Raw genomic sequence first — 20,172 nt, forward strand, 5'->3', positions numbered from 1 at the left:
GAGAGTGCACTGCACTGAGGAGAGAGAGCAGCACCTGCTTATTACTCTGCTCTGTATTTCTGGCTGGGAGCTGTGCTAGTTTTTGTGCAGTGCTATGGTTCTAATTGTTTGTTATCAGGAATAGAATTATGAAGCAAACAAAATGGCACAACACACATGAGCTGATAAGGACACTTCATTTTTAGTACATTTAGTACAAGAATATAAACCTATACTTACATTATGTCTACTTGAAGGGTAGCAGCTTGTGTTTATTGCTATTTGTTAGCCATTAGCAATACAAGATGTTCCTATCTAGTTCAACGTGAGTAGCATCAATAAGCTAACTCCTTTTCTCTCTCCTACCACCCTGCTCAGGATGAGTACCTGAATGAAGCTGTGGACGCTCGAGTGATAGAATACGAGGACAACCGGCCACTGCTGGACCTGTTCCTGCAGAAGCCCATGGGCATGTTGTCCCTGCTGGATGAGGAGAGCCGCTTCCCCCGGGCCACTGACCAGACCCTTGTGGGTAAGGGAGTCTGAAACAACACCAGCAGTGCAGATGATAGGAGTAAATGTCTGGATTATACAGTGCTGTCAAACGATTAAAAATTTTAATCACAATTAATCACTGAATTCCAAGTTAATCACGATTAATCACATATTTTATCGCATGATTAAAATTCTATTATTTTGCATTTCTGAACTTTCCAGGAGTCCATGTTAACAATATAAAGCAATTATTGTGTATACTATCTTGATTAGGATTCAAATGAAAGCAAAGCAAGTTACTTCATTAACTTAAAGGAGAATTCCGGTGTGATATTGACCTAAAGTGTATTGAAACATGATACCGAGTGTGAACGTATGTCTCATAGCCCATCTCGGCTTGTCCCCTGCACTCCAAAATCTGGCACTAGTTAGCCGATGCTACCAACAGCTTTTTCAATAGTGGTGCTTCGGCATCGGGCTAGCCATGCAAATAAATCACTGTTTTACACCCTTTTACGAGGCTCAATGTATCTCCACACTTCATTGGTAGACTTCCGAGGGCCCTGACATTTAAAACGAGACATTGAGAACTTTGAAAAAGCACTGGTAGTTTACTTACAAGACGATTTATACAGACAGTATCTTCACGAAGTTTAGCGTTTGCAGCCATCTTGAATTTAGTCACGATAAGTCGAGCAACGAGTAAGAATGAACAGGTATGATAAGGGATCAGATTCCAAAAATAATTCAGTGGAAATACATGGATTCCAGTTTCTTCCAGTAGCAGCAACTGGAATCCATGCATTTCCACTAAATTATTATTAAACTACCAGTGCTTTTTCAAAGTTCTCAATGTCTCTAGCTAGATCCAGTGGGGTGTTGTAGTTGTTCTAACGTTACTAGTTGTTGTAACAGCTTGTGAAAAAACTACAAAGTTTGTTACACCAAAAAGAACGTTAATCTCGCGATAAAAAAATTGACGCCGTTAAAATAGGTTTACGTTAACGCCGTTAATAACCCAATAACGCGTTTAACTGACAGCACTAGGATTATATAAACATGGCCACAGCAATGTGGTTACAACAGCAGGGTGCAGCAGCACTGCCACTAGAGGTCTGTTACCATAGCAATAGCATGACCACCATAAAGGTTTTGTCACTATGGTGATCATAAAATCATTAAAGCTCAGGAAATCCAGCAGTGATGTGACTATTGGATGACGGCTGGCTAGCATGAAATTGTCTGGTGGCAGAGTTTGATATTGATATTTGTACAACTACACAAACACATGGCTCCTCCTAAACATCCTCCTATCACTACATGCACTGAGAATCAAACATATGCACAAACACTGAGGCATGTACAAATGCAGACAGAAACAAATGCAGAGAGGAGATCTTTTCACAGGGAAATAGTCTTTTATCTTTTGATAGTGGTTAGAACATTAAGGCATTGAAATGTGTATCTCCTCATGATTACAGAAAAGTTTGAAGGCAATCTGAAGTCCAAGAACTTCTGGAGGCCAAAACGAGTAGATCTTGGCTTTGGCATCCACCACTATGCTGGCAAGGTACGACAAGTATAGCCACAGTCTTTGTCAGTGTTTCCAGAGGGACTAAAACCATTGTCATTCTTCCCTCATCAATGTCTTACATTAACAAATGTAGTTTTCTGTTTCTGTGTGTCTCATTCTAAACTCGCATCCCTTTTGTTATTCCTGGTGGCTTTTTTAGGTGGTCTACAATGCAGGGGGGTTCCTGGCCAAAAACAGAGACGCCCTTCCTGCTGACATCGTCCTGCTGCTGAGGTCATCGGAAAATGAACTCATCCGAAAGCTGGTCACCCATCCACTCACTAAAACAGGTAAACTTCTCCTTAAGTTTAGCCTGCCATTGGTTTTGTGAATGGTGGCAATAAACAGTGTCTCCTGTGGTGGTGAAGGATATCTAGAGAAACTCCCCTTCCTCTTACTTGCTTTTTTAGGAAACTATTTTATAGTGACAGTTTTTTTTTATAGTTTTTGAGAAAGTGACCATGTTTTTTTATTCATCTTACAAGATGGCCTAAAACAATGAGTCCGTTGATGCCATGATTGTGACTTTTCTTGAGGTTGCTTTGTGAACATACCAGAAGACCTGTGATGTTTAATTCCTACTGCAGAATCCCTCCAAGTCATGTTTATCCTCATGAACACGTGAACACTATATAAAACCGGAACATACGTATCTCCATGTCTTGAAATCATTTGCTCATTTGCAATTGTAACGGAGGCAGACTGAGCTAGCGTGCTATTTGCCCGTGTAAATCCTCACAGCCCTAACCTTAAGAACACTTCTAACCGCTGAGTTGGAAGCCTGGGCTTTTAGCTCAGTGGTTAGAGCGTTCGTCTCCCATGCCGGTGTGTGTGTCAAGGTGGCGGGTTCGAGGCCCGTGAGCGGCGAACAAACCGACCTTGTGACACAATCAGTTGCTCTAATGTGTAATAAAAATGATGAATCAAGAATGATGGCTAAGGCTCCTCTGTGGGACCACCCCTCGGACAGAAACCAAACCAGTGCATATCCCTCTTACAGTGAAAACCCCTCCGCATCTCAGCCAGGCTTTTGCTACCAAAAGCTGGCCCTTGCCGTGTGAGTACCTACCCCTGGCAATCGCAGGCTTCCTACTAACACCTCGGCGCCAAGTGCCATGCATCACAGAATCAAGCAAGAGGCGCATAATCACTTTTTAATGTGGCCTTAAATATGTTTAACATCCCTCCCGACCACGGCCCGTGAGCACTAACAGACTATGCTTGTCATTTAATCGTTGCCTGATTTCTACAGCATCCATCCTTGTCCCAAACAGTCTCACTGAAGAGACTCTCCAATCTGACTATTCAGTCCATAGGCCCAGCCATAGACCCTGCTGCCATAGTCCATCATGCTCTCCCCAAGTCTTCAAAGAGTTACCCCAGAAAAGCTGTTGGCAGTCAGTGTAGTGCTACAATAGTGTCAAGATGTGCAACTCTCACAGTAACTACTGTGGAATAGAGTTATATAATCAGAACTGCATAAGGTACACTTTACTGTACACTGAATAAAGGTCAGGCTTATTCTTATACTTGGAACCCGCGCATTATAAGTATAATGCCAGCTTGAAGGTCTAATGTAGTTACACAGCTGGAGCAAGCTCATATCTGACCTTATGGCTTTGCTTACCAGCTGTTGCAATTTGGACTTCCATTCTTTCTCCAAGATTCCTGATGATTTTTCATCTCTTTTTAACACCTCTCTTTGCATAGTACGTTTGATGCCAAAATGGTGTCTTAACTCGTGGAGAAATTAAGACTGTTTCGTATCATATCTGTCTCCATTATATTTTAGCCCCTAATGGGCCATAATTAGCAATCTCTCTGTTGAGGTTTAACCACTGTTGGGCCATTTGATTCAACCTGGTGAAATCAGAGAATGATTCATCATTAACATCAGTCAATGAGTCCCTTAATGTGTTACTGTGATGACAACTTCTTTCTCCATCCCAGGTAACCTGGCTCACACCAAGGGCAAAGCAATGGGCACAATGCGAAGTCATCGTACCCCGCAACGCACCATCAACTTGGCCAAGGTATGGAGCCTCTGCTGAACTTCAAAGTGCTCGGCCCAGTTATCTGTTTTTGTTCAGGGGTATTGTTCCTCTCTAGTTTCTTTATTACTCTGTAGTTCCTCTCCTTGGCAGTTGACCCACTAGTAGATTTGAATCGCTCTCTTTTGTCTTGCACAGTTTCCAGCTTTAACTGATCTTAAATGCTTCCTTCTTCACATCTTTCTTCCTCCTCTCCCTCGCTTCTCTTCAAGATGGGAATGCTTTCTTTTTTCAGTTTTTCTACCAGCGAGGTAACAGTGCTCCTTTCCTCTGTGCAAGTTTCCCCCCACACGTGCAATGTCCCTCCAATCACCTCACATACTCTCAACCACTCTGAAACAAGCACACACACACACACACACACACACACACACACACACACACACACACACACACACACACACACACACACACACAAGCGCGTGCACACACACACACACGCACGCACACACACACACACACACATACACAGTTGCGTAGCTGTAGCCCATGACCTTGCCCTTGTCCCATCAGACCTATGTGGCCATATATGCACACATACATATAATTTCATATGTATGTATGTCTGCCTGTATTTGTGAGCATGCTGCATGTCTTTTTGTAATGTTGGACTCCATATGAGTAGATATACACAGTTGTGCTCATAAGTTTACACACCTGTGCTAAGGCTGACTAAAAAGGGGAATAAAAAATCATCCTAATAGCTGGTTTGTTTTGCATTGAGAGATGATCTTGTGGAAAGTACCCATGCTGATCTATGTATGGTATGGTGAAGTTTACCCATGCTGATCTATGTAGGTATGGTGAAGTTTGTGTATGAAGTGGTATGTGATGATGTGGGGCTTTTTTTAAATTCCAAAGGCCAAGGGAACTTTATCAGGATGCATAGTATCCTGGATCCATGAAATAACTGGCCTTTAAAAAAATAAAAATCTGCCTGCCTCTATGGGAATTTAACATAGGGCTATGTATACTTATCCCCTCTGTATTTTAAGGAAGAACATTATTTATTTACGATATATTATTCATTCACAAAGAAAATTGGTGTCCTTAAATGTTGGATTTGTCCTCCTTTTTTAATTAGGCATTAAGATCAATTTCCAAAAGATTATTTTTATTCCTGTTTTTAGTCAACTTTAGCATGGGTGTGTAAACGTATGACCACAACTGTACAGTATATAGATATTTTCATTGCTGAGTAAACTGCATCATTTGTCTTTCTGAAAGTATTGTATGTAGACTACATTTAGTTGTGGTTGAGAAAGTGATTGCATATTTATGGCTAGAAATTGTGACTTGCTCTCCTCATTTTACAGTTCTTGATTATAACAAAATTACATGACAGTCTTAAGCAGTAACACTTTTGGAATTGTTTTCCATTTGTCAAAGCAACTTAAATGTAAACCTACTGTACAAACCAACAGTTTTCATCAATCAGTCCATGATCCCATATGGAACAATTGCCTCCTATGCTTGATCTTGATGTGCACATGTGCACAGTTATCCTTTCAGTCGGAAAATTCACATCAAAAGGATCCTGCTGGTCAAGACAAAAAACGATTGCCTTTAGAGGCCGATTAGAGAGAGAGTGTTAAAGTGCCCCACACACCCTTTCTCTTTTGTACTGTGAAACCTGCCTCCATATGAAGAAATACAAAATAAAAGCCTACCTTACATACAACATATGTAACAACTCAAGGTTCAGTTGACCATGGTACTGATTAGCATACATTTACATTGTTAATGAGTCTCCTTTATGTAGCTGGCCAGATGAGAAGGCCGTCTGCCTGTCAGTTATGTTATGTCCAGGAGGGAGGATGCATGTCTGTCTTTCCCGAACTCTGATGAGGTCTAATTCTTCATTACTGGACTAATGACATGGTTAATTTTGTCATGCACCCCTATTAGAATGTAGAATAGCTTGGGGATCTCTGTTTCACTGAGGCCCAGACTTTTTTCCCCCACAGTGCTGCGATAGACGCAAAGGATTGTGGGGGGAAAAAAGCTCCAGCCTTCATTTAGTGGTTCATTAGTTGGGTGATGCTCTATTTAAAGCCACTGTGTTTTCACATGCTAGAATGACAGGAACTCAACTATTACCATTGGCAGTGGTTCAGTTCACTCAGATGTGAAGGGAGGCATTAGCTTTGTACTAAGATGCATAGATGCACTATGGGCTTTAAGTAGGGCTAGACCTTTTTTTGTGGAAGGTATTGAACGTGTTGAACAGTCACAGTGCTGTTTTCACAGAATGTTCTCTTCTTTTTGCATGCCAGGCTGACGCTTGTCCAGAGGTCATTATCCATTATTTTTCTGTCTGTGCTCACTGTGTGCGTTCACGTCCTGTTTTTGTGTCTATGCATTTTTCTTGCAGCCACGCTTTGGGAACTTAACGCTCAGCCCTGAAAATGTAAACACGCTTGCCTTGCCCACTGTACATTACCAAACGGTGATTGAGGATATGCACTATAATGTGGTTTTGATGTGTCTTGTTCTTCTTTCTTTTAAAAAAACAGAACAGAACATCTTTTTTTTTTAAGAACAGCACCTATTACTCTCCTCTTCTTCTGATTCGTCCTCTATTTTTAAGAGCATAACAAAATGCGTAATTGCAACAGAAAGACTCTCTGAAGCTCAGTCTTTTCCCTGGTGTGGCATAGACTAATGACCAAGGAAAAGCCACTTTAGAATAGACTAGCAGAATATAATTCTTATTATGTGCATCATGCATCAGGCAGGTTACTGAGTGTGTGTGTGTGTGTGTGTGTGTGTGTGTGTGTGTGTGTGTGTGTGTGTGTGTGTGTGTGTAGGGGGATGGTGCCGATAATACTCATCACCCCAGAGAGACAACCAACATGAGGACACAAACAGTGGCCTCGTACTTCAGAGTAAGAGACATTTATTTCACCATGATATTCCAGAGATAACACTTCATGTACTTGACTGTAAACAAGGTAGGTTAAATCTTATCTCTAGCCAGGCAGGACCATGTCTTACTCCACTGGTAATTGATAATATTGATCTGCATCAGCTTGCAAATGTGGAACAGATTTGTCCACTGTGACAGCTACACCGTGATGCAATCTCTGCCAAGCAATTGCCTCATCTTATTTGCACATTATTGAAAAATAATGAAATACTGAAATAATGAAATATTCTGAACGCCGTCATCAGTTAGTCCTTGAGTAAAATCTGCCTTTAAAGTATTATGTAATTCTAGACTGCATAATGAATCCTTACACAGGCCAGTTCAACTTCACACATTATTATTAGTACCAGTAACTGGTACCTGTACTAATAATAATTAGTCTCAGCACCGCTGTCGTTTTTCAGTACTCCTTAATGGACCTGCTGTCTAAGATGGTGGCCGGCCAGCCACATTTTGTGCGCTGCATCAAGCCCAACACTGACCGGCAGGCCGGCAAGTTTGATCGGGAGAAAGTTCTGGTGCAACTGCGCTACACCGGAATCCTGGAGACAGCCAAGATACGTCGGCAGGGCTACTCCCACCGGATCACCTTTGTCAACTTCATCCAGAGGTGAGGGGATCTGCAGAGTAGTGTACTTAAAGTGCATCAGTCTAAAAACATGCCAGGATTGCCATTGTTCTATTTGTTAGTCTGTTGCTATTTATTTCTATGACCTTATAATCCCTGAAATGACTGCTGTCTTGTTGTGTTGGATTTTGGATGTATTTAGGTACTACGTCTTGGCATTCCGAGCCAGTGAAGAGCCACCTGCAACTCCAGAGACGTGCGCAGCCATCTTGGAGAAAGCCAAACTAGAGAACTGGGTCCTGGGCAAAACAAAGGTGATCTCACTGCTAACCATAACACCTTCCCTCTAATGACACTTTCAGCGCTGCCAACACCCTCTTTACTCATTCTGTGTGTGTGTGTGTGCATGCGTGTGTGTGTACGTGCACATGTGTGTCTTTGTCAGGTGTTCCTGAAATACTACCATGTGGAGCAGCTGAACCTGATGATGCGTCTGACCACCGAGCACATCGTGCTGGTGCAGGCCTGTGTGCGAGGCTGGCTGGGAGCCAAACGCTACAGGAATGTTCTGAAGCAGAGGCAACAGAGTGCTGTGGTCCTGCAGTCAGGTGAGGGCTCCTGATGCAGACAGTCAGTCAGATGTGACTACACTGAGGTCAGGGTCATGGATGATGATTAAAGCGGACCTAACTTTTCCCTTGTCTCTGTACACTCTACTTTTTTGTTATTTGTTTCACATGAAGATTTTATGCTGTGTTTGGGTCCTCTCTACAATGTTCTGTCCACTGCTATCTACCTCTCACTTTAGCATACAGAGGGCAAAAAGCCCGGAAACAGGTTGCTGATGACAAAGGCAAAGCCAAATATGAAGCCAGCATTATTCATTTGCAAGCAAGTAGGTTCTTTTGCAACTGGTTATTCTATTTTTTTCTCCATTTTTGTTATCATTGTATTGACCTACGTTACCAACCTTTCTAGTCTGCAGAGGGTATCTTGCCAGAAAGATGTGTAAGGAATTACTGGATGAGAAGAACAAAGCTGCTGCCAAAATCCAAGCTCACTACAGGGGCCACAGGGAGAGGAAGAGCTTTAAAAAGAGGAAGTAAGTTTCTGCCTCAGGAGGACTTCACTGTCTTCTTTGTGTGTTTGCCCGGTGTGAGACATGTTCTGATGCAGACACATTGATAAAGCCACACTTTAAAGCACTGCTGCAAAAGGGGACCGTTTTACCATCACATCTGTGTGTTTAATGTTGTAAAGTGAACACCTACAGTAATACAGTTTTTATTGTTGATTGGTGTCTTGTCACAATCCGCGTCTTTTTGTTCATCACCAGAGAAGCCATGGAGCAGGAAAAGGCCCTGGAGGACATGCAAGAGGATATCACGCCAACGCAGACCCCTGTCCTTACGGAAGACGAGGCCACCCCGACGCAGACCCCTGTCCCTACGGAAGAGGTGCTCACCCTCGCAGATGAGGCCGGACGTCCAGGCCCGGCCTGTGGAACCGGACAGGCTGAGAGTGAAGCGACAAGAGAGGACGACGAAGCCAAGGCTGCCATCGTCCTCCAGAGCAACTACAGGGGCCACAAAGAGAGGAAGAAGTACAGGGAGCGTAAGAAGACCCTGTCCGGGGAAGAGCTGGCCATGCCCGCACCTCCACCCGTGGACGATTATGAGCCAGAGCTCGCTGCCATGCAAGAGGAAGAGGAACAGCTTGAGCAAGTGGAACCAGCCGGGGAGAATGAGTGTGCCGAGGGAGAAGCAGATATGGAACAGGAAGCCAAGGCCGCCACGGTCCTCCAGAGCAACTTCCGAGGGCACAAGGAACGCCAACGTCTGGAAAAGGAAGGGAAGATTCCAAAGAAAGGGAAGGGAGGCTCGTGTATCAGTGTGCCACCGTGTGTTGACGAGGAGTTTGACGAACCATTTCCCGAGCCTCCTCCAGTGGATGAGGACATGGAGGCAGTAGAGGTGCTGGAGGCTAGTGAGAAGGTCACTACGGAGCAGGAAGACATGAAGACGCAAGGAGACACAGCAGAGGTGCAAGGGGAGGCCGCTGGGTCCAGCGGGGAGGGGGATGAGGAAAAGGCTGCTGTGGTTCTCCAGAGCAACTTCAGGGGCCACAAGGAGCGCAAAAAGCTGCAGGAGGAAGGGAAGATCCCCAAGAGGAGGGAGGCAGCGTGTGAGCCTCCAGCTGAAATGCCCGAGTCAGAGCTTGAGATAGAACTGGAGGCAGAAGGTGGGCCTGAACCAAAGCAGGAGCCAGATGGACAACAGCCTTGTTCAAGCCAGCCAGACATGGAGGAAGAGAAAGCAGCCACTGTCCTCCAAAGCAATTTCCGGGGTCACAGAGAGAGAAAGAAGCTCAAGGAGAAGAAGACAGAAACTCAAAATGAAAAGGGATGCGAAACAGATATGGTGGAGGAGATGAGGACTACAGAAGTTAATGAGATGGTTGAAGCGGAGGTCCTGGAGGTCTCCGACATCCACGTGGAGCACAGCACACACATATCGCAGGAGAGTGAGCTCTATGAGGAAGAGCAGGCCGCTGTGAAGATCCAGAGCAACTTCAGGGGCTACAAGGACAGGAAGAACCTAAAGGCTACTGGCCAGCGAGAGGCAGAGGAACTGGAGAACTTCTCCAAACAGGTACATGAACAGAACTCATCCAAGTCCTATAATATTCCAAACCGGGTGACCAATTTTAAACCCAGTAAAAATATAGATACTCTGGCATGAATGTTTTCCCGTCAGGGCCATGGATCGAGGTCAAGATCATATAAGAGCCATTAAAAGAACTTAGTAGACATGGCAAATATGTTCAGCATGTTCAGAATGTGTGCCAATTTGTTCTGGTTGGGACTGGTTGTCCTAAAGGAACTATGCTCTAAGCTCTTATGTTTGTGAATTTTAGATCTCCCAGTCATCACAGGAGTGCTTTACCGTGCAGATGAAACTGAATGAGATCATCCTTGCCCACCAGATGGACCCCAGCAGCAATGGCATGTTCATGAAGGGAAAAGCTGTCAATGGCTTCGCTCATCAACACTCAGGTTGGTGTCACTGCAATGGGCCTGATTTAGAAACCCGTTGAGTTTGAGATCATCTCTGCACCAAATCATAGTACGAGCTGTTCTGTACTCAGACAAATGTATAGACATTTTGAGTTTTTCAGACATTAAATCTGCAGCAAGATTCTGTAGCTCAGGGTGAGCTATTTCCAGGACAAGGGCATGCTTTCATAAATAAAAAAAATGTGGGTGTTACTGGCAGCCTTAACATGCCCTTAAACTGCATTGCAAGGGTAAATGATTTATCAGCAGCAAGCATGTGTTATGGTTTGTCCACAGTTTCAGGCAGACTGCTTTAACCGACCCCAATGATTCTTTATCTTCATGAACATTCCTGGCTTTTTATAGAAACAATGATAACATAAAACTGAGTCTGATGACATCACGTCCGATGAGGGGCTAGTGCACTGAGTGACATAGTGGGTGGATGGAGAGTTCCATGTGTTACAGTGGGGAGTGCCCAATGACCCTGTATTTTACTGGTGATACTTATTTAAGACCTATGCTCTATAGAGCTGATTCACTATTTTAAACTTTCTCATGCAGTCAAGTCAGCCCCCCCCCCCCCCCCTTCTCCCATTGCCTCAGGTGCAGAGGCAGATTGAAAAAGCCCAGCTCCTGTTATTGTCTGCCAGCTGAGATGTTATCAATGAATGAAGTTCCCATTTTCTCTCCCATGGCACCTGATCATATCAGGTGCAACAAGGAAAAAAAGAATAAATGTGTGTGTGTGTGTGTGTGTTTGGGGGGGGGGTGTAGATGTCAAGTGCTAAAACAGGAAACAATGATTCTTGGACGAAGATGTGTTAACAGCAAACTCCCAGTGCGGCCCAGGATCTTTTGGATTGATTCTGTTGGGTGATATGTGTAATTGCTATGGGAGTGATAAGCCAGTATAAGTATAAGTATATATACTTTTTTGATCCCGTGAGGGAAATTTGGTCTCTGCATAGAGGGGAGAGGGGTTAGGTGCCTTGCTCAAGGGCACTTCAGCCACGGCCCACTGGTTGGGGCTCGAACCGGCAACCCTCCGGTTACAAGTCCAGAGTGCCAACCAGTGGGCCACGGCTGCCAGGGAAGGGAACACAAGAAAAGTTCAGTGAAAGAGTATTTTTTTGCCATCAGCAAATTTGTCCTGACAGCTGTGATTCTATTAGCTGTGGCTTCATCATATGTTCACACAGAACATGATTGTTGTGTCTGGAGCAATTACTTTGAGTTGCCCTGGTTTCCCATTCTTTTGATTACTTCACTGTGCATTGGGTTACAGGCTCACTATTCCATTTGCTGTGGTGTGTTGTACATGTCTATAAGTCACATCATTTCGAAATTTCGTGTGTGTGTGTGTGTGTGTGTGTTTACATGAGTGTGCCTGCATGTGTGTCTGGCTAACCTTTTTATTACCTATTAATCAAAGCCTAGAGAATGGTTCTCATGGGCCAATCAATTCCTTAATTGATTTATCCCATACAGACAGAATTGAACTGCTTTACACTGTTTCACTGACTATATCCAAGCAGCCACACCTGCGTAGCATGTACAAAGAACTTTGTCTTTCTTGACTGGAGGAAATTATTTAAAGGAGTTTTTTTTTTCAAAATAGGATTAATCCTCTTCAAATGTTATTAAAATATGAAATAAAACAAAAATAATTAGTGAAAACCTATGTGACATGCGAATATTTTTAGTAAACAAATATAAATGTAATTTTGATGCATGTTGAGTAGGTGAGTAATGGACACTTGGATCTTGGACAATGAATCTTAAAATTTGTAATGGCCCGTACACTCTTTTCTGGAAGTGTAAAAATAGTCCTTTAGCTACAAAATAATATTATGTGTAATTTTCCTAATTTCTTTCTCAAAGTTCAGTCTTGTCTTGTTGCAATCACATACTCTCCCATAATGCTTTTAGCATAATAAGCTGATAAACAATTCAACATGGAACCAGATTACCCGCAGGCACCCATCTTAGTCAGAAATACAACTGAGTTATAATTTCCATTTTGAATGCCAATCACATTGCTCTTTATACAAAAGGTCATTAAATGTTAATCAAGTTTCAGTTGGAAAGTGCGTCTGCAATTACAGTGACCATTAATATTAAAGCCCCCTGAATTGGCTTTATTCCCTTTGAGCAATCAAGGCTGTCGACCTTTCAGAAAGCGTGTACAATAAACATGAAGCCTTTTTTATTCTCTTTCTCATTTGGTCTTCCTGGACATTGATGAATTGTTCCTGAGGTCGCTCTCCTGGGCTTACCCCAAAAAGTTATTGGGAGGGGAATATGATGATTATAGATCAGGTTAAATAAAATATATTTACTACAAGGTCAACAAGAAAGTCAACTAGATAGTGTTTAATACAAAAATATGTTTCTCTGCCTGTTGAGTAAGTCAATGCAATGAAAAACCCTGTACCCTGCACAAGCCAACACACTGATATACCTCTTAATAGAGGGGAGTAGGTCAGTGAAAGCCATAAAACACACTGTGAATGGTAGGGGATTTCTGATTGATTGCTGTTGGAAAAATTAAAAATACTTACGTCCCAGGTACAAGCCATCAGCAATGGTCTCACGCTCAATAAAGACGGGGCGGTTAGCTTTTCACTGTGGAAAGTGCTTGTGTGCGATCCCACTTCGGGTAGCCCTCTTTTTTCCCCTCAGCGGCTGCTTTGAAAGGACCCCATTGAAAACAACATGAGAATTACTAAACAGCCAAAGCTCCAACCAGCAAGAGCCTTTGTGTGCGCCCCTCTTCACTGGCTTAGATGAAAGACCTTCTCTGCCTCGGCATTGTGTGAAGCATATTGAAAGAGCTATTTTCCTTCAGCGCTTCTCTAAAATGGAGAAAGGATAGTTTTGACAGACCATAATAGTCCCTGTTCACGTCTTAATCGCATGGTGCTTTTTTTTTTTACAGGAATTCAATACATTTCCAGCCGTAAAGTCATGAACGAGAACGAGAGTTTGATGCTGTTGTTAACAACAAAAGCTGAAAAAAGCTGATAAGAACAAAAAAAGCTTGATGTTGTTAATGTGTTATTCTGTTTTTTTGTTTTGTTCTGGTCGTAGTTGACACAAAGCAGACACGCACTCCTCGGCGAACACAGAAACCAAAGACGCTCAACACGCCGGAAGATTCTACATATTACACCCTCATTCATGTGAGTTTGTCACTTATGTATCTGTGAACTCTTAACACTTGTTTTTAATTCTGACTACTTCCAAGTCATAGGCAATCTTCAGTTTGTTCACCACAGTGTGTGGCAAGTAATAGTTTGGAAAATACCTTACACGGCTAAATAATTGACCTACCGTAATTTCCCAACTATTAGCCGCGGCTTATACATTGATTTTGCTAAATTTCTTCAGCTATGAGGTTAATACACAGGGGCAGTTAATATGGTATTAATATGGTTTTGTTTTTTTAACTTGCATAAAACACTGTCCTGCGACTTATGCACAATGTGGCTAATACACAGGAAATTACTGTACAAATAACATATTACTGATTTTTATGCAGACACACAATTCAAACAAGAAGTTTTCATACTGCAGTGTGTCTTATTGGTGGTGCTCCAATACAAAGTCAGAGTTGAAATGGCTTTACTCTGAGTGAAGCAGGATTTCGCTGAGCTGTGCAGGGCTCATGGTAGCATTGCCTACAGGTGAAGCAGTATGAACCATCCAGTGCAAAGTGCTTTGTTTCTGCTCTTCATATGTAGGTAGCATTAGCCTTTACACCCAGATGAAGATGTAGCCAGGCCTCTAATCCAGTTTTATAATCCCTTTAGATGTCCTGTCTATTTCATCTGAGAGCTGTGGTATCTCTAGGATATCTGAAAGTGACCCAGACAATATTGTTCTTCATGTTGTAATCGTTCCTTTACGTTGTAATACGGTCCTTTACCCTAGGATTATACACTCTTAAAACAAATGTGCTGCGTTGTGAGCTGTGTCCAGATAAGGAAAACACAAGTTTGTGTTGGTTCCTTTTTTTAATTTGTTACACAAAATGTGTTAAACATGTGTTTTTAACACATCTGTGTGTCCAGATAGGGACAACCGATTTGTTTTAAGAGTGTATAATTGTCTTTTCCTTTATGTTCTCTTACAGAGATCAGTCCAAGACGACAGGAGAAGGCCTAGGAAGCAATGGTAAGTGTGTATTAATGAAATCTAGAGTCTTTAGGGCCATTTACACCAAGAAGGAAAACTATAATGGCAAAAAAGGATTGCTTTAGCTAATATGAATGACAACGTCCAGACATTAAGGATATCTGAAAGTGACCCCGACGAAATTGTTCTTCATGTTGTAATTGTTCCTTTACGTTGTAAATGTCTTTTACCCTAGGATTAGCCTAAGGTACCCAAACTACTAAACCCAGATTCTGCAATGTCTATGCTATGATGTATATCAACACAAGCCACAGGATTGCATTCTAGGGACAGTTTTTGAGAGATCAATTAAATCAACAGACCAGACAACTAATGCCCCCCCCCCCCCCCCCCCACACACACACACACACAATTGCATGTTAAAATGTAAATACAATTATTATGAATTCTATCATACACGCACGCATGCGCGCGCGCACACACACACACACACACACACACACACACACACACACACACACACACACACACACACACACACCACACACTTTGTGTGTATACTTTTATTTGAGTTGACTGGCAAGATAAAATAGAGTCGTTGTGCCATTTAAGACTCCCCAGTAGAGTACACATTATGGGTGAAAGTAACAGATTCTCCTCCAAAAGGACATACTGCCTATTACAGCTGATACAGAGCAATATTTTGTCTGTTGTTTGACTCATTCACACACAGACACAGACCCAGAAAGTCACACACACACACCGGCATTGTGCGAGTATTGTACCTCATGCAGTCAAACTGACAGCCAGCCACAAAGCTGAACATAATGCTGGGAGGACTAAGCCAGCCACATTCCATCATTTTTGTGACACACACACACACACACACACACACACACACACACACGGGCATCATAATTTGTTTGCTGATAAATAAAGCTGGCTGTAGACAGGAGCCGTTTACTTGCCCCATTAAGAACAAGAAGGTCATGAGGATAGATAGCGTCTGGGTATGCAGGCTGACAGCTGAAACAGGGGGAGGGGGTCAAGAGACAAAGAGGAAGAGAGAGAAGAGAGTGAGAGGACAAGGAGAGAAACATGCATCGAGGGAGAATGAGATGGACTGTGGAAAAAGGGCTCCATATGGAACCATACCAATGAGGACCACCTCCAGCACCATATATTGGACATGGGATGCAATGATGCAAAAGAGAATGGTCCTCTATAAACAATGAAGAAACATGTCAGTTCATAGAGAATTGCATTGAGCCCTTCACATGAGAAGAGACTGTGGTTCATCAGGCTGAGAAATAGAGGAGCTGGAGAAGAGAAAAACAGAGGGCACTCTGAGACGACACGGAGGAGAGGAATGGAGGCGATGGCCAGAGAGAAAAGGAAATGACACATAGGCCACTGCCACTGCACACGGGAGAGAGAGAGAGAAATGAGGGAGACGAGAATGAGTGATGAGAAAATCACTAGAGGAAGAAACTGAGTGTCTGTGTGTGTGTGTGTGTGTGTGTGTGTGTGTGTGTCTCTCATACATATATAGACACACACACACACACACACACACACACACACACACACACACACACACACACACACACACACACACACACACACACACACACACACTCAGACCAAGAGAGCTCAGCTGAAACTGAAATAATGGTGGTGCTGCTCCATGCTCGGCCTGCTATGAAACACAGTAATACGCTTTATTTATGCCTTTGGCTCGCTGGACGCTCCTCCGACTCCACCCCCACCCCTATGGCTGCAGTGGGTGGTGTGCTCCCACATTGGGGGAATATCCCAGGGTCTGTCACTCCTGTCAGAGTAATGACTGCTGACAATCCACCCACACCCTCGTAATTGCATGTCACCATGACTCATATGGCTTTATCAAGTTTTTACTCAGCTCTTCTCCTACTTGCTCTCCCTCAGATGACCTGAGCTAACTTAGGTGGCCTTAAAGGTTGTGTTCTAATGCACAGAGCTAACTTTATCTGCATAGAATACTCGAGTTGTTTCCCTCATTTGAGTATGAGTTGGATTTGTGAGGAAAGGAATCTAGACACAGAACAAAATCACTGGTCCAGAATCTCTTGTGATGACACTAGAACCTGGTTTGAACTAATTTCCAAAATGCAACCCAGACATATTATGTATTGTCCGATATAGGTGAGGCATCTAAGTGGATGGACTAATAAGTATTGCCCAAAGCTCTGAGCTCCTATTCTGTCTCCATAGTTTCCAGGCAAGGCCACAGCGAATTACAGTAAAGTTACGTTTAGATAGTTTTTAAGAGCCATGTGTCCAGGCAAGTTGTCTCACGCAAATAATATATTATTTTGCTGTGAATACAGCGGAGGGAAGCTACCGGACATGGATGACCAGTATTACCAGGGCCTGTCTCCAACCAAGTCCAAGGGCGCCCTGTCCAGCGAGTCCCAGCTGCCCGGCGGCAGACACACCTCTCTGGACCGGAGCAAACCCCCTGAGAGGCCTCTGTCTGAGCCCGCGCCCCCCACTCTGCCTAAACAGAAAAGGTATGTCACGTGGCCTGCAGAGCATTCTTGGCCTGCAGAGCGTTTCTCAGTGTAGTTCATGTACATGTATGTTCACACAGAGTCAGACACACACACAAAAACACACACACACTCACACAAAGACACACACACACACACACACACACACACATGTGTGTGTTATGTATATAACCCATGGTTGCATTTTGTGTGTGTGTGTGTGTGTGTCTGTGTGTGTGTGTCTCTGTGTGTGTGTGTGTGTGTGTGTGTGTGTGTGTGTGTGTGTGTGTGTGTGTGTGTGTGTGTGTGTGTGTGCGTGCGCAAATGCACGTGCATGCATGTGTGTGTGTGTGTGTTTGTGTCTAAATGGAAATACACATGCATGAAATGATGCTCTCACAATACCTCCTCTAGTGACTGTTGGGCTCATTCTATTCTCTCCCAGATTGGAGGAACTGGTTGGTTTTAGTCATTCTTTTTCTACAACCACAATGATGGACGTGCTGTGTGACCACTATAACAGACATACAAACCTCCAGAAGGCTTTTCAGTAACTCTTTTTTTTGTCACTGTCTCTCTCTCATTCCTCCTTTGCCTATGTCCACAGGCCATCCCTTCCAAGAATGCCCTCGACAGAGAGTGAAAAAGAAGACAATCCTTATGACTTCAGGAAGCTACTGCGGAAGACCTCTCAAAGACGAAGACTCATCAAGCAGTACTGAATGTATCACTTTGTGTGTGTGTGTGCATGTGTGTGCGCATGCGTGTGTGTGTGTGTGCTTGTGTGTGTGTGTGTGTGTGTGAGAGAGAGAGAGAGAGAGAGAGAGAGAGAGAGTGAAAGTGTGATAGGCCTTCGGTGAACCTGGGTCAACCTCACTCCTCTCAGATTGATACAGTAATTATTTATTTTTCATCATCTATATCACTGGCATCAAGACAGAATCACACCACATTTCTCCTTGTTTATATGTAGAGTTTGTACATGTGTCAATAGTATAATGTGTGAATATAATGCAACAAAACCATTTTTCTCTGGGCTAGCTGAAAATCTATTCATCGACGGATCACTGTTATTCCTCGGTGCCACAGCTTTGGGAAAAACAAGCACACACTGTACAAATGGTTTGGTTATTTTACTAAATGCAACTCATGCAATCTGTCATCTGTATAGTCTTGCAGAAAAGTCCTGTATATAAACTATACACAACACATATCATTTTCATCATTTTCAAAAATCCATGCACAGGATTAACTGAAGTCATGGTATCAGTTTAACTCTGAGATGTGGATCTAGGGATGTACATACTGAAAAATCTGTTTTATGTCGATGATCACTTCTTGTACATCAACTTCTGAATTATTGCCATTGCAGAAGACAATGTGTATTACCTCAGTGCTCTAGTGATGACAGTTTTAGTCCACTTTGAACCATCCAAATATTGACACAGTTATATCTACATGTAACATAATTTGGTGTTTATCTGTTTCTAACAGACACACTAACATTTTATATTTGATTGAATTTTGCTGGTAAGACTTTAGAACACATCTGGCTGAGTGGTTTATTTTCCAATGAAATTCTCACTGTAAATAACTGATAATGGACACCAACTGTGCTGTGTGTCAGTGATGTTTTGATGATTGTTAATGTTGTTGTGTTGTACATACTGTTATCAGCCCCAACAGGAAGCTGTGTGTAATATAACATCAAAGTGTAACCTTAAACACATTTTGTCTGGTTAACTAATTCTTATCGTAAGTATAGAATCGTGGCCACAACATTCACATTCCATCACGTTTTTAGTTCTCTGGTGTTCATTATTTTTGACTTTTAAAAATACAATGTTTCTAATTTATTAGAACTCTTGTTCTGATTTCTGCATGTGTGTGTGTACTGTGTCTGCGTGTGCACACGTGTGTGTGAGGGGACATAAATATGTCTTCCGACTGATTTATGCTCCATGTATTAATATCATTATTATTAAATGTCTAGTGCTTTAAATTAATGATACCATTCCCAATATGGCCCTGTTTATGGGGAACAGACTAACTAACATACCTTTAACTTCAGTTAAAAGAAACACTGGGTTTGCACACGCCATACATCAAGGTATTACCTTACCATCGCTTTCCTGAAACGTAAGCTTTTCTTATGACATTTTCACACCGAACACACCCAGAGGAGTGAGTAGCGGTCACTGACGCGAACATTATTGTTAGGGTCGTTTATAAGTTTGATGCGGACATCCCGTAAACTGTCTGAGGTTGATTGTGTGCGTTGTCTGCATCATTCTGAAGAATATCAAAAAGGTATGCCACGATTATCCATGGCGGGATGGAGGCGATGCGAAATGTGTGGATTAATTTCGAACTTCCATTGGCGTTTGTGAAGGGCGCGTGCGTAATAGGCGTGTGCCCTCTAGTGCGCGTCTACTGGCAATAAATAAATGCATTTCTTCATTTTGATTCATGGGTTTTGCTTTCCAAGGCTATCAATAAATCGAAACCACAACCATTGCATGAAATGTGCACTACATACGTCAGTCAAGTCACCCAAAAGTACAGTTCAAATGATCTTTATTGAAGTTGTGTATGGTACTAACGTCTCAGTTTTGGGTCATAATAAAGCAAGCTAAAAACGTTACATTTGTGGTATTGTGAAACCATACACACAAAAATACCAGGTGCCCAAAACCATAGATTAATCCAGTGTTGACGTTATGCTACATGGAGCACTCACTAACGCACTTGCACTTCAGTTCTTTGGCTGTAAAATGTTGCGCGCCACTTCCAGTTATAGAGTATCGCTGAAATGCTTTACCGGAAGAAAAAGGCGGAATTGTTTAGAATG

General features: G+C 42.8%; 1 protein-coding gene across 3 annotated transcripts in view; it reads left to right on the forward strand.

Annotated features, from left to right (window-relative positions):
• The window catches only part of myo3a (myosin IIIA), a 73,392-nt gene extending 53,605 nt beyond the window's left edge, over window positions 1–19,787 (forward strand). For 2 of the 3 annotated variants that reach the window (XM_042067854.1, XM_042067855.1), the window contains exons 21-38: window positions 358–511; window positions 1,956–2,044; window positions 2,208–2,337; window positions 3,048–3,104; window positions 3,998–4,080; window positions 6,473–6,547; window positions 6,909–6,986; window positions 7,432–7,637; window positions 7,798–7,909; window positions 8,041–8,203; window positions 8,404–8,490; window positions 8,574–8,697; window positions 8,932–10,246; window positions 10,512–10,650; window positions 13,744–13,835; window positions 14,789–14,829; window positions 17,160–17,342; window positions 17,929–19,787. In XM_042067854.1, the coding sequence (XP_041923788.1) occupies window positions 358–511; window positions 1,956–2,044; window positions 2,208–2,337; window positions 3,048–3,104; window positions 3,998–4,080; window positions 6,473–6,547; window positions 6,909–6,986; window positions 7,432–7,637; window positions 7,798–7,909; window positions 8,041–8,203; window positions 8,404–8,490; window positions 8,574–8,697; window positions 8,932–10,246; window positions 10,512–10,650; window positions 13,744–13,835; window positions 14,789–14,829; window positions 17,160–17,342; window positions 17,929–18,043 (3,243 nt within the window). In that variant the 3' untranslated portion in view covers window positions 18,044–19,787. Of the gene's footprint in view, window positions 1–357; window positions 512–1,955; window positions 2,045–2,207; window positions 2,338–3,047; window positions 3,105–3,997; window positions 4,081–4,310; window positions 4,350–6,374; window positions 6,393–6,472; window positions 6,548–6,908; window positions 6,987–7,431; window positions 7,638–7,797; window positions 7,910–8,040; window positions 8,204–8,403; window positions 8,491–8,573; window positions 8,698–8,931; window positions 10,247–10,511; window positions 10,651–13,743; window positions 13,836–14,788; window positions 14,830–17,159; window positions 17,343–17,928 lie in introns of all 3 variants that reach the window. The other variant, XM_042067853.1, reaches the window with a different exon arrangement.
• The last annotated feature ends 385 nt before the right edge of the window (window positions 19,788–20,172 follow it).

This window comes from Alosa sapidissima, chromosome 17 (assembly GCF_018492685.1).
Source record: "Alosa sapidissima isolate fAloSap1 chromosome 17, fAloSap1.pri, whole genome shotgun sequence".
NCBI lineage: Eukaryota > Metazoa > Chordata > Actinopteri > Clupeiformes > Clupeidae > Alosa > Alosa sapidissima.